General features: G+C 41.5%; 1 protein-coding gene across 2 annotated transcripts in view; it reads right to left on the bottom strand.

Moving 5' to 3' along the window:
• The window catches only part of RAPGEF5 (Rap guanine nucleotide exchange factor 5), a 184,464-nt gene that overhangs the window by 146,673 nt on the left and 24,711 nt on the right, over positions 1 to 13,080 (bottom strand). For both annotated transcript variants that reach the window (XM_064167093.1, XM_064167094.1), the window contains exons 2-4: positions 2,969 to 3,019; positions 2,244 to 2,350; positions 1,110 to 1,231 (exon numbers count right to left, since the gene is read on the bottom strand). In XM_064167093.1, coding sequence (XP_064023163.1) covers positions 1,110 to 1,231; positions 2,244 to 2,350; positions 2,969 to 3,019 — 280 coding nt within the window. The remainder of the gene's footprint in view (positions 1 to 1,109; positions 1,232 to 2,243; positions 2,351 to 2,968; positions 3,020 to 13,080) is intronic.

The raw sequence follows: 13,080 nt of genomic DNA, 5'->3' as shown, positions 1-13,080 counted from the left end.
ATGTAGAGGTGCACCACAACACAAGGCAAAACAATCACAAACTCAGCACAGAAGCAATCCTGCTGTCTTGTATTAACTCCAATGAGGGCAACTCCGAAACCTCAATTTGAAGAGCTGCAGGCTTCTGAAATTCAAGCGTTAAGACTGCTGAGTATGTAACCATTTTTGAAATCAGTTCAGAATCAGGGGATAAAAATCTTCCACTTGTCAGATTCCTGAGCCTTAATTTCCACTGGCTTCTAAACTGTTCTCACTAACAGCCAGGCACTAGTAAATGAAGCACAATGATGGGGATGCAACCCATCGTTATCCTAGCTTCTCTTTAAACAGAAAAGTCATTCAGTCCTTGTAGAAGCTGCAGATCAGACTCACTGACTGGAGCTGGAGCAGAAGAAAACCTTTAAGTACATTGTAGATAAGCAGAATTCTTCCATAACACTTTGCCTTCTTACAAAGAGGATACTTAAGTGTCTAGCACAGACGCTAGAGAAGGGTATGCTTTGTGCTGAGCTACCCAAGTAGCCCCAGAGAGAAAGTCCACCAGATTTCCAGAGGTTGGTCACCAGTGTCATTGCTGACAAACACTTCAGCTGGACCAAACTCCTAAATTTGGTGGGGAGGGTAGGGACAGTCAGGGTAGAACCTAGCATCACCGCCATCTTGAGGAGCTGAATTTTCTCTCAATCCATTCTAATCTAAAATTTTGAAAAACAGACAGAGGAAAGCAAAGGCACTAATAGACAGAGGAGTTGTCTGGCAAAGACATGATCTGCAATGACTGTCTCATGAAAAACCTAAAAGACTACAAAGATAAAAAAATAGTCTGGAAAAGACTTGTTAATAGGCAATTACATTTGCAAAAGTAAAATCTATGAAATTGCCTGCCTTAAAAACAATACCAAAAGTATTTAGCATTATGAAATGAAAGGTCACAGATGTGAGTCTACCAAGGATGCAGGAAAATAAACAATTGTCAAGAAAAAAAAAAGAGAGATAAGAGAGATCAATCTGCCTTTTTCTCTCCTTCCTTTCCCATTAAAAAAAAAAAAGTATCTTATGCAGGAGAAACTGATAACCCTCCTCATGCTAGAAATATCATCAAGACTGACCTGACAATATAATGCCCATATCCAGGAGGAGCTGCCACACTCCAACTGCTGTAGATCTGCATTTAACAAAAGGGCATTGCTCCAAAAGCCAGTCTACCAGCTCTGATCCAACACAGCTTCTCCTGAAAATGAAGCAAAACATGATTTCTTACAGCACGTAATGGTAAAATGCACTTTTATTATAAAGAGCTACTGTTTAAGCTATGAAAGTGATTGAATCCTTTTGTTCAGCAGGGCAAACCATTTCTCTCAATTACTAATTTTTGTAATCCACTTCAAGGGAAGAAATTGCTCTGGCGAGTCTCAAGGGATGCCTCTTGTTAAAGGGGGAATGCACGTTAGGCGAATAAGTTCCCTTACATCTCATTCATGGGAGATTCGCTTCATGATAAGCAATATTTTTATCAATTTGAGCTGCTCACAGTCACTCAAAGATGTACAAGAGCTAAATAAAATCCATCCTTTAGCCTCAGAATTTTATTTGCTTAGTGAGCACAGACAAAAGCAATACAGCTACACAAGAGGTGTAAGACCTTGAGTGTTACTCTAGGACATACTTCATTTTTCATCTTATTGGTAAACTTATCTTTTTTAAATCATTTTAGTGGCTTTTTCTTAAATACTGGTGTGAATGACTGGTGCTATAATAGAAACTTGCATGTTTTGGCATAACTGAGAATAGGAAGAAACATTTATGCTGTAATGAAACACAAATGGAAAACCACTTCATTACAGAAACACTCCATAAATTACAAGCAAAAAAAAAAGAGACCAACTCACTGCATAACTAAACCTTAGGAATCTAACTAATCTCTTTTATACCTCCAGACCAGGCCTGAATTTAATACTCTTCCTTTTCAGCACAATAATCAACACAATTGTAGATGAAAGCATAAAGCAATTAAACTAATGGACATACAATCAGGTCACTGCCACTCACTGACAATGGGTAAAGTAACATAAGGAGAGACATTAAAATACATGAGTTTTAAACACCTTCTTTTTAGAAAGTTTTGAGTCTTAGTAATGCACACAAAATCTCACTCTCAGAACTACACTCTCTTGTCAAATCAGGGCATGGGCAGAGGCAAATAAAACCCATCCAGTTGATTAAAATGAGTGAACTTGGGTTACCTGCAAATGCCAGTAAGGTACACCCTGTCTTTAATCAGGTCAGAAGCTTGTAGAGTAAAAATATTCCTGAGAGCTCTCCCAGCACAGGATGAACTTTCTCCATAAATCTGAATGAAAAATGAAATTGAAAACTGTGACAAACAGGGATTTATTCCTGTGGTAGTAAATTGCCTCACTACTGTCTGCTCCCCCACTAACCAAGAAGCAAGGAGCCACAGCTACATAGGAAACACATCCCACCTTCTCTCATACCCAGTGTAGCATGGATTGTAGATGACCCCTTGAGCTGGACTACGTTTGCACTTGGCAGCCTTAGAAAATCAGAGGTTTTACTATCAGTCGCCTTTGAACAACAGACAAGTTCTAATGCAAAGTTATCTCCTCTGGATCTGCTCCAGCAGCTTCATGTTGCTCTTAAGCTAGGGACAGCACAACTGGACAAAGAACTCCAGGTGGGGTCTCATGTGAGCAGAGTAGAGGGGGAGAAACACCTCCCTTGTCCTGCTGGTCACACTTCTTTTGATGCATTCCAAGACACCCTTGGCCTTCTGGGCTGCAAGTGCACATTGCCAGCTCATGTTGAGTTTTTCATCAACTGACACTCCCAGGTCCTTCTCTTCAGGGCTGCTCTCAAGCCACTCCTTGCTTAGCCTCTGTTTATGATACAACAGTGTTCCTAGAATGTTGTTTGATGAAATGAAATTACAAAGAAGTTTGACAAGTACCTTGTTTGAAGGAGTTTCCAGATAGGGATTTGAAATTCTTCTGGACAGAGTCTGCAAGACAATTTGGTAGAGCATTAATTTTGATCTAGGTTTCATATAGAGAAAAAGTTGCAACAATCTAGGTAAGGTTTGGTAACTTCAGCTCTGTGTTGTTTACTACCTATATTCTTGATATAGAGAAAAAGATGATCAGAAAGGCAACAGAGTCTGTAGGCAACACACAGTTGTTTGAGTCAGGAGAGACCAGAAACAACAGTAAAGCATTTCAACATAAACCTAAAAAAGGCTAGGTGAAAAGACAGTAGTATCATGATGAGCTCAATGTTAAAATCAGCACATACTAGAGAAAATGCCATTTCATAGGCTCTAATACCTCTGAAAGCAAACTTTATCAATTCAGTAAAGACACCTCAGGGTCACAGCACACTTCTAAAGGAAGACCACTCTCCTAAACTAAACTCTTAACTGTGGATAAAGAAAATGTTCAAATAAATGAGGAATAAAATGGTGACCAGTGGGGAGGTAACATTGGTCTAATTTAGATCTGTGTTATCTCTGTCCTGCCACATGCTGCCCTAGTAATAGTATCTCAAAAAAAAGAATTCTCTAATATTAGAGAGGGTTCAGACAATAATAGTAGTAAGAATAATACAGGATTTGGGTAAATTTTAATACCAGAAGAGATAGAAAAGCCTGTGACTATTTACCTTACAAAGGAGAGATTACAGGAGACATAATGTAATTATACAACACGATGAAACGGCACAGAGAAAAGACTTTCTGTGCTGTTTCATGTAATGTGAGAATAACCAATCAGTGAGTGAAATTAGAGGGGATTCATACTAGAGATCATAGGGAAAGTGATTTAACTCTTCACAGCAGGGAAATGCAAACGCCAAAATCTTACCACTGATCCATAAAGATTAGGGATTTAAAGTTACAAAATTAACAGTGAAGTAGAACTCTGGAAGGCAAGCAGAGAGAGGATAAACATCTCTACAAGAGGCAGGTTACCCCACCTTTACTTACTATGATCCTTCCTTATCTTGTCAGACTTAAGAGATAGCCTACTCTGATGATTACTGGCAACTCCTATCTCACTACAAGTCACACGAGACACAAATAAACACTGCCCAAAAGAAGTCTGGAAGTGGGATGGAAGACGCTGTGCAGGTGCACTGGCAGTACAACAGGAGGATTGTGTGGTGCTCTCACGTTACTCTGACTTATAAGCAGCATAACTAATTCTTCACTTTGAGAAGGATCCATTCACACTTGGTATACTCTAAGCATAAAAAAAATTAAATTAAAAAATCCATCCTTCATACCCTGTGAGAGTTCCAGAACCACTCTTTCAGCAATGCCACCTGCTTTTTTTCCTCCCTGTATTACTATATTTTTAGAAAGAGAAGGGAAACTACAAGAAACCACAGAAGCTTGTAACTTTGTTTACCCTTCCACACTCATCACAAATGTTAGCATGGTTCCACACATAAGAGTAGCTCCATATGGAGATACTAGAACATAAAAGCTTAATTCCCTTCTCCCTTACCCAAAGACACCACAACAGTGCAGTGTTTCCTCAGATCCCCCTTACTCTACCTAGCCAGTACAATGTTAGCATCTCTGTTCTGGAGCAGCCCCACATAGCACCACTTCACTTGGTTTCTGTCCAAGTCTTTTATTCAACAAGCACCACTCACTGCAGCAGCATGGTCAAAGCTCAGGCATTGATTTTCCCCCTCCCTGCTCCATTCCCCAGCTGCCACTGAGGAGCTAATTCCAGTGATGCCGTGGGAACTACAGCCCCTGGCATTGCACTGGCCTGGTCCCCAGCATTCAGAAGGCAGCTGAGCCTCAGGCAGGGAAAATGCTGCTACTGCAGGCTGCAGTTACAGGACAGCATGAGACCAAACTCATCAAAAAGGACAGATTTTTGTGGCATTCTACATGAGGGAAGCAGCACTGATACATAAGGGAAGCACAGTTGATGTTATCAACCTTGACTTGTGCAAAGCATTTCATACTGGCCCACACACATCTTTGTCTCCAAAATAGAGGGATATGGATTTGACAGGTGGACCACTTAGTGAATAAGGAACTAGCTAGATGGTTTCATACGAAGTGTTGCAGTCAACTGCTTGATGAGTGGTGTGCCTCAGGGGTCTGAGAGCAGTATTATCTAATATCTTTGTCAGGGACACAGACAGTGGGATTGAGTGCAGCCTCAACAAGCTTGCAGATGAACCAAGCTCAGTTGTGTGAGTCACACTGTAAAGGGAAGGGATGTCATCCAGAGGAGCCTTGACTGGCTTGAGAGGTGGGCCCATGAAAACCTCATGAAGTTCAACAAGGCCAAGTACAAGGTCCTGCACATGATACAGACTTATCTTATTGTTGTGCTTCTGCATGCAGTACAATTCTTTATTTAAAACTTCTAATGAAGTTAGAGTGTTAATGCTGCAAACACCACCCATGGCAACCCCAACCACAAATACAGCCTGGGCAACGAGTGGAATGAGAATAGCCTTGCAGAGAATGGCTTATAAGGTAAAAAAACCTGAATACGAGCCAGAAAAATACACTTAAAGCCCAGAAAACCAATCACATCCTGGGCTAAAACAAAAGAAACATGACCAGGTGGATGAAGGAGACAATTCTGCCCCTCTACTTCACTCCCATCATATTGTGCCCAGCTCTGGGACCCTCAACGTGAAAGACATGGATCTGCTTGAACAGGTCCCATCGTACGTGAGTTGTTGTGCATAAGTAGCTTCAGCTTCCCTGCTGAGGATGCAGGAAGAAAGGCAGGGAGATGATATCCTGGGCTGGACAACCAGGAGCTTGAAGTGCCAACCAGGTACAAGGATGGCATCCTAGCCTGGGTACTCAACTTGAATGTGACAGGAAAAGAGAGTTAGGACAGGTAGCCCAGGAGAGGTTTTGAAACAATACTACCTAGGATCCAAATCTGAGTACACGATGAATAACTTAGCCTGAACTTGGGGAGAGAAAAATATTAAGACATTTACTGTGGTATCTAAAACCATTAGAAGCACAAAGACCAAAGCAATAGTGTTAAGAGCATAGAATGATTAGAATAAAGTGATCATCAAGTAATTAAAAACAAGCAGAAGGAAATGTTTCCTTACAATCTATATTAGCTCATGGAATTATTACCCAAAGAATATTTTATTCTATTTATTTTATTCTATTCCAGCTAGATTTTTAAAAGCAGTAGCTAATTCAATGGCCAAAACTACTCTGCCATGTATAGACATTAATTATAATTAGCATTGCTTCAACCAGACAACTATTCCAAAATCTGCCATTGTTTAAAGTAAGGTATTCAAAGACATCGATGATAATATTTTAGTACACGAGCACTGGCTTTTGAAAGGTTTCAAACACTTGCCCCACAACACAACACACTCTGCTTGTTCTGTAGGAACAAAGGCACATTTCAGTCTCTGTTGCAAAGATCAAGCTGAATCTTACTGTGAGATGCTGACTTAGTTCTTTACTCAGCAGACCATTAAGCTGGCTTCACTAAAGCAACGCCCTATGCATTTACTACAACCTAGTTAACGTTCTAATCAAGGGCTAAAGATACTACAGAGCACGTTTTCAGCCATACCTTTTGGAGATACATTTGAATTTTCCCCTTGTTTTTAGATCTGAGATTTGGCTTTGGCCTCATCTCAGCTTCAGAGGATGACTTGCTTACAAGTTGCTTGCGCTTTGCCTCCTGCCCAAGCTGTTGCAACAACTGCTGATATTTCAGCCATTGCCAGCACTGCAGTCACAGTAGCATCAGTGAAGCTCCATACATCTGCTAACAATTTAATCACCATCATGCTCAGAAAAATAAAATAATAATAAAAAAATCAAGAGTGCTCAGAGATGCAGTTTAAATGCTTTCCTCAGCTAGTATTTAGTACAGTGGCAGCAGCCAGCAACATATCACAGAATCACAGAAATATTCTGGTTGGAAAAGCCCCTCAGAATAACCAAGTTCAACCAACTTGAACTCTACAAGGTTCACCCTAAACCATGTCCCCAAGCACCACATCCAAAAGACTCTTAAACACATCCAGGGTTGGTGATTTCACCACCTCCCAGGGCAGCCAATTCCAAAGCCTGATCACTCTTCCAGTGGAAAAAAATTCCTAATGTCCAGTCTAAACCTGCCTAGTGGCAGCTTGAGGCTATTTCCTTTTGTTCAATCACTGCTTACCTGCAAGAGACCACCAGCAGCCCTTCCACAATGTTATTTCAGGTAGCTATAGAGAGCAAAGAGGTCTCTCCTCAGTCTCCTCCTCTTCAAACTAAACAGCCCCAGCTCCTTCAGTTGCTCTTCATAAGACTTGTTCTCCAGGCCCTTCTCCAGCTTCCTTGCCCTCCTCTGCAGTCACTCCAGCACCTCCACATCCCTCTTGTAAGGAGGTGCTCAAAACTGAACACAATACTCGAGGAGTACTCAGCTCTGGTGAGGCCCCAAGGGCACAATCAGCTCCCTACTCCTGCTGGACACATAATTTCTAATACAAGCCAGGATTCCATTGGCTTTCTTTGCCACCGAGGCACACTGCTTGCTCATATTCAGCTGCTTGTCGTTTAGAAGCCCCAGGTCCCAGGTCTACACTAGATGTCACATTGCAACACTACAAAGAGCCTCCAGAAACTGCAGGGCAATAATGATTTCAACTATGCAGTGGAAACATTTTGTCTTTCTTCTAAGAGCTTCTGATATTCCTGCGCAGTTAGCAAGAAGAGGTCTGACAACAATAGGGACATAAGAGAATTCTGTTAATCAAGATTATTAATTAACATCATTGGAATAATCTCCCAAGGGAAGTGGTGGCTTCCCCTACATTAGACAGTTTGATGACTCTGCTTGACAAAGTGCTGGGCCCTCACATTTAAACTATACTATTACCCAGAAAGGTTGGACCAGACTATCCTTGAGGTCCTTTCCAACCTGGCATTTTATTACTCCTATTTCTATATCTTTTACAGTGGGATTTATATTAAAACTACAATAAATAACAAAAGGCAAGACTCTTCCTCTCTAGCAAACTGTTTAAGCTTACCCTCCAACTTTTTCAGATAACTATGTTTTTAACCAGTTGTGATACCAAAAGTTATGTATAAGGCCACGTTAAGAGTTTGCAATGTGCCAACTTCACCTGTTTTCGGTTTACTCATCAATATTAGTCTGTTGGATATGGGCTTAATTTGCAAACATGTCCATGATCAACTCTGCACTGCTGAGCACCTCTAGGAATGTATTTGTACACAAATATAAGAAAAGAATTGTTCATCATTTCAGGGCAGTCTCACTATGTCCCTAAACAATTCAGTGCAGTCCTGGTGCATCACAAATTGGATTACTCAGTATATTTAAAATAAGCAAATGCTTCTGTGTTGTGCTCTGTCAGGGCTTATTCCCTAAATATAAATAACATGGAAAAAAATTCATCTCGTTTTGAAATGCACACAGCATTACACAGGCTACCTGGTAATGAGACTGCTTCTACTCCCTGGCAGGGAGATTTCAACAGCTACTCAACACCTGAATCCTAAATTGGCTAATGTGACCACAAAGGAAATTATATATTCAGGCACATTTCCAACAAGCATTTAAGCACCCAAGCCTAAAATACACTTTCACAAGTATTCATGCTGGAAACTTCTTGCATTCCAATGGTGAGAGATAGCGTATGGAAAAGGATAATAAATAAAGCTGAATCCAAATCCACTCTCAAAACCAATAATCTGTTTGCGCTTTTCTCCCTTTATTATCATTCAACTTTAACAATGCAGTGACTCAGGAAATTAAAAACCAAAAAACCAACAACACACCAAACAAACACTAGGGGTATGTACTTAATTTCCGTCAGGCTTCTCTCCTACTTCAAGCAAGAGTCAAAAAGTAATTATTTTTCTCCTAGATGGATTTCTTTCTCTCCTTGCAAACCATGACAATAATGCCAGAACAGTGACAGAAACTACTGCAACGGTCACAACTGGTGGAACCGTGAGGTTTGGGGTTTTTTTTCCTTCAAAAAGGTTTGCCAGAGTTGCTAAAAGCAAGCAGCTATAATAACTAAAGAGTTCCCATTCCAGTCCTAATCTGAACACAAATCCTGGAACAAAGCTGGGCTGTACCTGCCTGACACACCCTCCTCAACGTGCAACTCAAGAAGGTAGCAATTTCTGCAGAAGTAAGTGTTCATTTATTCCCAGTGCTTGCTCATGCCGGGCAAGGAGTGGGGGAAGGGAAGGAAAACAACGAGTTTGGTTTATTACTTTGCCACCTTTGAATTTCTGCATTTGACATCATTTGCTAGCATCTAAATTACAGGGGGGTTAAGCAGAAATAAGCGAGCAGTGCTGCGTTCAGAAGACGAAACGCTACCGTTGTTTGAGGGTGGCTGGATATAGGGAGTGCTGTCATGAATCCAAATCCGTTTCCATGTGGCAGCAGATTTTTCCTCGTGGTTGCTAAGGCACAGCAAGCAGAGTTTGTTGGGAAGCTAGCTGACTTTCAGCAGATATCATTCATAGGAAACTGTAGAACATGCCTGACTTTCTGCCAAATAATATTCATAACAAGCAACCTTCCCTCATTGCTCTTCTTGAAACCCACTGTCAGAATTCACGGATAACAAAGAACAACCAACGGAACAGTCCTCTCCATTATTATTTAAGATTAAATAGAAAACTCCTTTTAAAATGATCAGTTTAAAGGATTTTCTTTACAAAGGAAGGAATTTTTTTCCCCAGTCGCCTTTAACTTCATATACTTGTTTGTAGCATATAAAAGGTCAAAAAAACTGTAAAAAGAGAAATCTGTATTCAGCAGAGCTTGCACTATAGAGTCCCCAGGTGAGCCTGCAAAGCTCTCTTGAGAATCCCAAATGGGTCATTAGCAAGAGGAAGCTGAAGAGTGTATTCCCACCTATTTTCTTTATACAAAAGAACCTGCAATGAATATGAATAAGTTATTTCACATCAGGGAGAAAATCCACAACTTATGTGGCTCACTCTCACTTTTCCCCAAACAGAAAGGGCTCTGCAAAGAAAATGGCTGCTTTTTATGACAACAGGCAGTGCTCTTTAAACCTAAAGACTTCTTTCTGAGATGACAACAGCAGGGAAGGCAACATGTTCAGAAGCATTTCTGTATTTTCCAGAACCAGATCAAATACAGCTGAACAAGTTTATGCTTTTTTAGTTAATCTGGCATAAACCAGACACTTTTAAAGTCTCCATAGCTTAGCAAAGAGTATAATTTAGTACACGGCAAATCTGGGTAAAGAAAAGAGCACTGCAAACAAAAGGAAGTTAAGAGTAGAAAAGAGTATGACAGAAAACAACATAGCAGGGCTGCACAGTTGCTCTCCTCCCTCTCCCCGAGTCCTACCGTGGGAGAAAAGCCCTGGATAAATCCAGCTTCAGGAAGGCATCAACACAGGCTCCAACTTCCTCTGTCCATATCTTGTGCCTCTTGTGCAGCACCTTGGCACAGTTTGAGAGAAATGTGAACTGGCAGAGGGGGATGTCTGGGATAGAGAGACTTTATGTTCCTTAAAATAGGAGATGACCACTTTCCTGCTAACGATGCATTTCCACAGCCAAAGTACCAGAAAACAAGGATGCTGAAAAGCAGGTCACATTCACCCTCCACCTCCTGCTTCACCTTCTCATCCTCACTGCTCCTCTGCTTTGTGCTTCGACATGTGTCTGTAAAACCCTGTTCTGAACTAAGCTGAAGGACTGATAGCTTTGAACTGCCTCATTAAGTAATGATTCAGATGACTTCTGATTATATTCCTCCACCAGGTCACTGGGGAGCCATACAAACAGTTGCTAGCAAGGCGGGCAGCAGGGGCACAGGGAAAAGCCGTGGGATGGGGAGGGAGGCAGGAAGGGACAGCTGCGCTCAGAGGAAGGATTTGTTTACATTGACTTCAAATTATCCAAGGAATGATGGCATAAAACATGCCTAAAAAATCCTCATTGTCTCTGTCCTATCCACAGAAAAGGAAAATTAACTAGGCCCACAACAAAACAAGACAAAATTCAAAGGTATCAGTAATGAAGACTTTCACCTCACATCTTCATGTTCATGTAAGGGCATCACTTTAAGTACAACAGAAATTGCATCTCATTTAGCTTCATACATCAGCTGTAGACTGCACAGGCTACAGCCATAGTTTACAACACAAAACCAGAGCTACAATCAAGTTTTCTCTTCTCTTTCTTGTAAAAACATTATGGATTTTTTTTTCAAACCATCTGCTAACACAATATTTGCAATGAGAGTTCATTAAATATGAAAAGAGGAAAGAATCAGAATGTTGTGGATTTTTATTACATTAGAATATGCTACCTTAAAAGCTTCCTGGAGCATTTCACTCTTTCTGGCTGTCAACAACATTTCACAGAGAAACAGCATCCTCCCTTTCTTTCAGTACAAAACAGGCACTGTGCAGACTGTCACCATAAAAAATAAGCAGTATTGCTGCATTTATTTCTCTTTACAACTCAGCACCTAATAAATAACAGTGGATGGTCTCTGTAATCTACTACCATGTTCCCAGCCATCAGCATCTGGTTTGTTTTTGATCTGGAGGGCAGCACGCATGAGCAGGCAGGTGTGTAATTTCTGGTGATTATTAAAATTGTGTGAAGCAATTAATATTTCTAATGATGCAAGTTATAATTTAATAATACATTCTTCAGCTCTTTCAATAGACTGTGCTCTGAGTATTTCACACTGTAATTAAAAACATATTCCTAGTGGCAGGTTACCACTCATCCCTGGTGACTGGGAAAAGGGAAACAGAATCACAAACTTCAGAGGTTACAAGGGACCTTCAGAGATCAACGAGTCCAATCTCCTTGTCAAGGCAGGATCCCCTAGGATAGTTTGCACAGGAATGCATCCAGGTGGGTTTTGAAAGTCTCCAGAGAAGGAGACTCCACAACCTCTCTGGGCAGCCTGTTCCAGGGCTCCATCACCCTCACTATAAAGAAATTTCTCCTTCTGTTGAAGTGAAACCTTCTATGTTCAAATTTGTAGCCTTTGCTCCTTGTCCTATTGCTGCTGACCAGCAAAAAGAGACTGGCCCCATCCACTTGACAACCACTCCTTGGATATTTGTATACTGTGGTAAGATCTCCTCTCAGTCTTCTCTTCTCCAGACTAAACAGCCCCAGGTTTCTCGGTCCCTTTTCACAGGGGAAATGCTCAAGTTCCCAAAAACATCACCCTCATGACTCTTTCCAGTCCCTGTCTCTTTTGACCTGGAGAGCCCAAATCTGGACACTATTCCAGGTGTGGTCTCACCAGGACAGAATAGAGGAAGAGAAGAATTTCCCTAGACCTGCTGGCCTCATTCTTTAAAGAGGTAGAAAGGAGGACCCTGGGAGCTACAAACCTGTCAGCCTCACCCCTGTGCCTGGGTAGATCATAGAACAGGTCCTCCTAAGGCACATGGGTAATAGGGAGATGATTCAAAACAGCCAGCATGGCTTCACCAAGGGCAAGTCCTGCCCCACTAGCATCAGTAACAAGTAGTGTCCTCAGGGGTCTGTGCTAGCGCCAGTGTCATTAAATACCTTCATTGGTGACACAGGCAGAGGGATCATGTGCACCCTCAGCAGGTGTGCAGGTCACAACATGCTGAGTGATATGCTTTGCATACAGCCATCCAGAAGGACCTGGACAAGCAGGTCATGATGTTCAACCTCATGAGAAGCTGAATTTGTGAGGTTCAACAAGGCCAAGTGCAAGGTCCTGCACCCAGTTGGGGCAACTCTCAGTATCAATACAGGTTGGGCAATGAAGGGATTGAGAGCAGCTGTGTGAAGAAGCTGGGGATATTGGTGGATGAAAAGTTTGGCAGCAACCTGCACTTGCAGCCCAGAAGGCAAATCATAGCCTAGGCTGCATCAAAAGAAGTGTGGCAAGCTGATCAAGGGAGATTATTGCCACACTACTCCACCCTGGTGAGACATCATTGGGAGTACTATGCCCATCTCTGGGGTCCTCAGCATAAGAAAGATATGAGCCTGTTGGCTGGATTCAAAGTAAGACAACA

The sequence above is a fragment of the Pogoniulus pusillus genome, chromosome 28 (assembly GCF_015220805.1).
Source record: "Pogoniulus pusillus isolate bPogPus1 chromosome 28, bPogPus1.pri, whole genome shotgun sequence".
Taxonomy (NCBI): domain Eukaryota; kingdom Metazoa; phylum Chordata; class Aves; order Piciformes; family Lybiidae; genus Pogoniulus; species Pogoniulus pusillus.
Note: the sequence above shows the minus strand (reverse complement) of the source record. Positions and strands in the feature narration are given on the sequence as shown.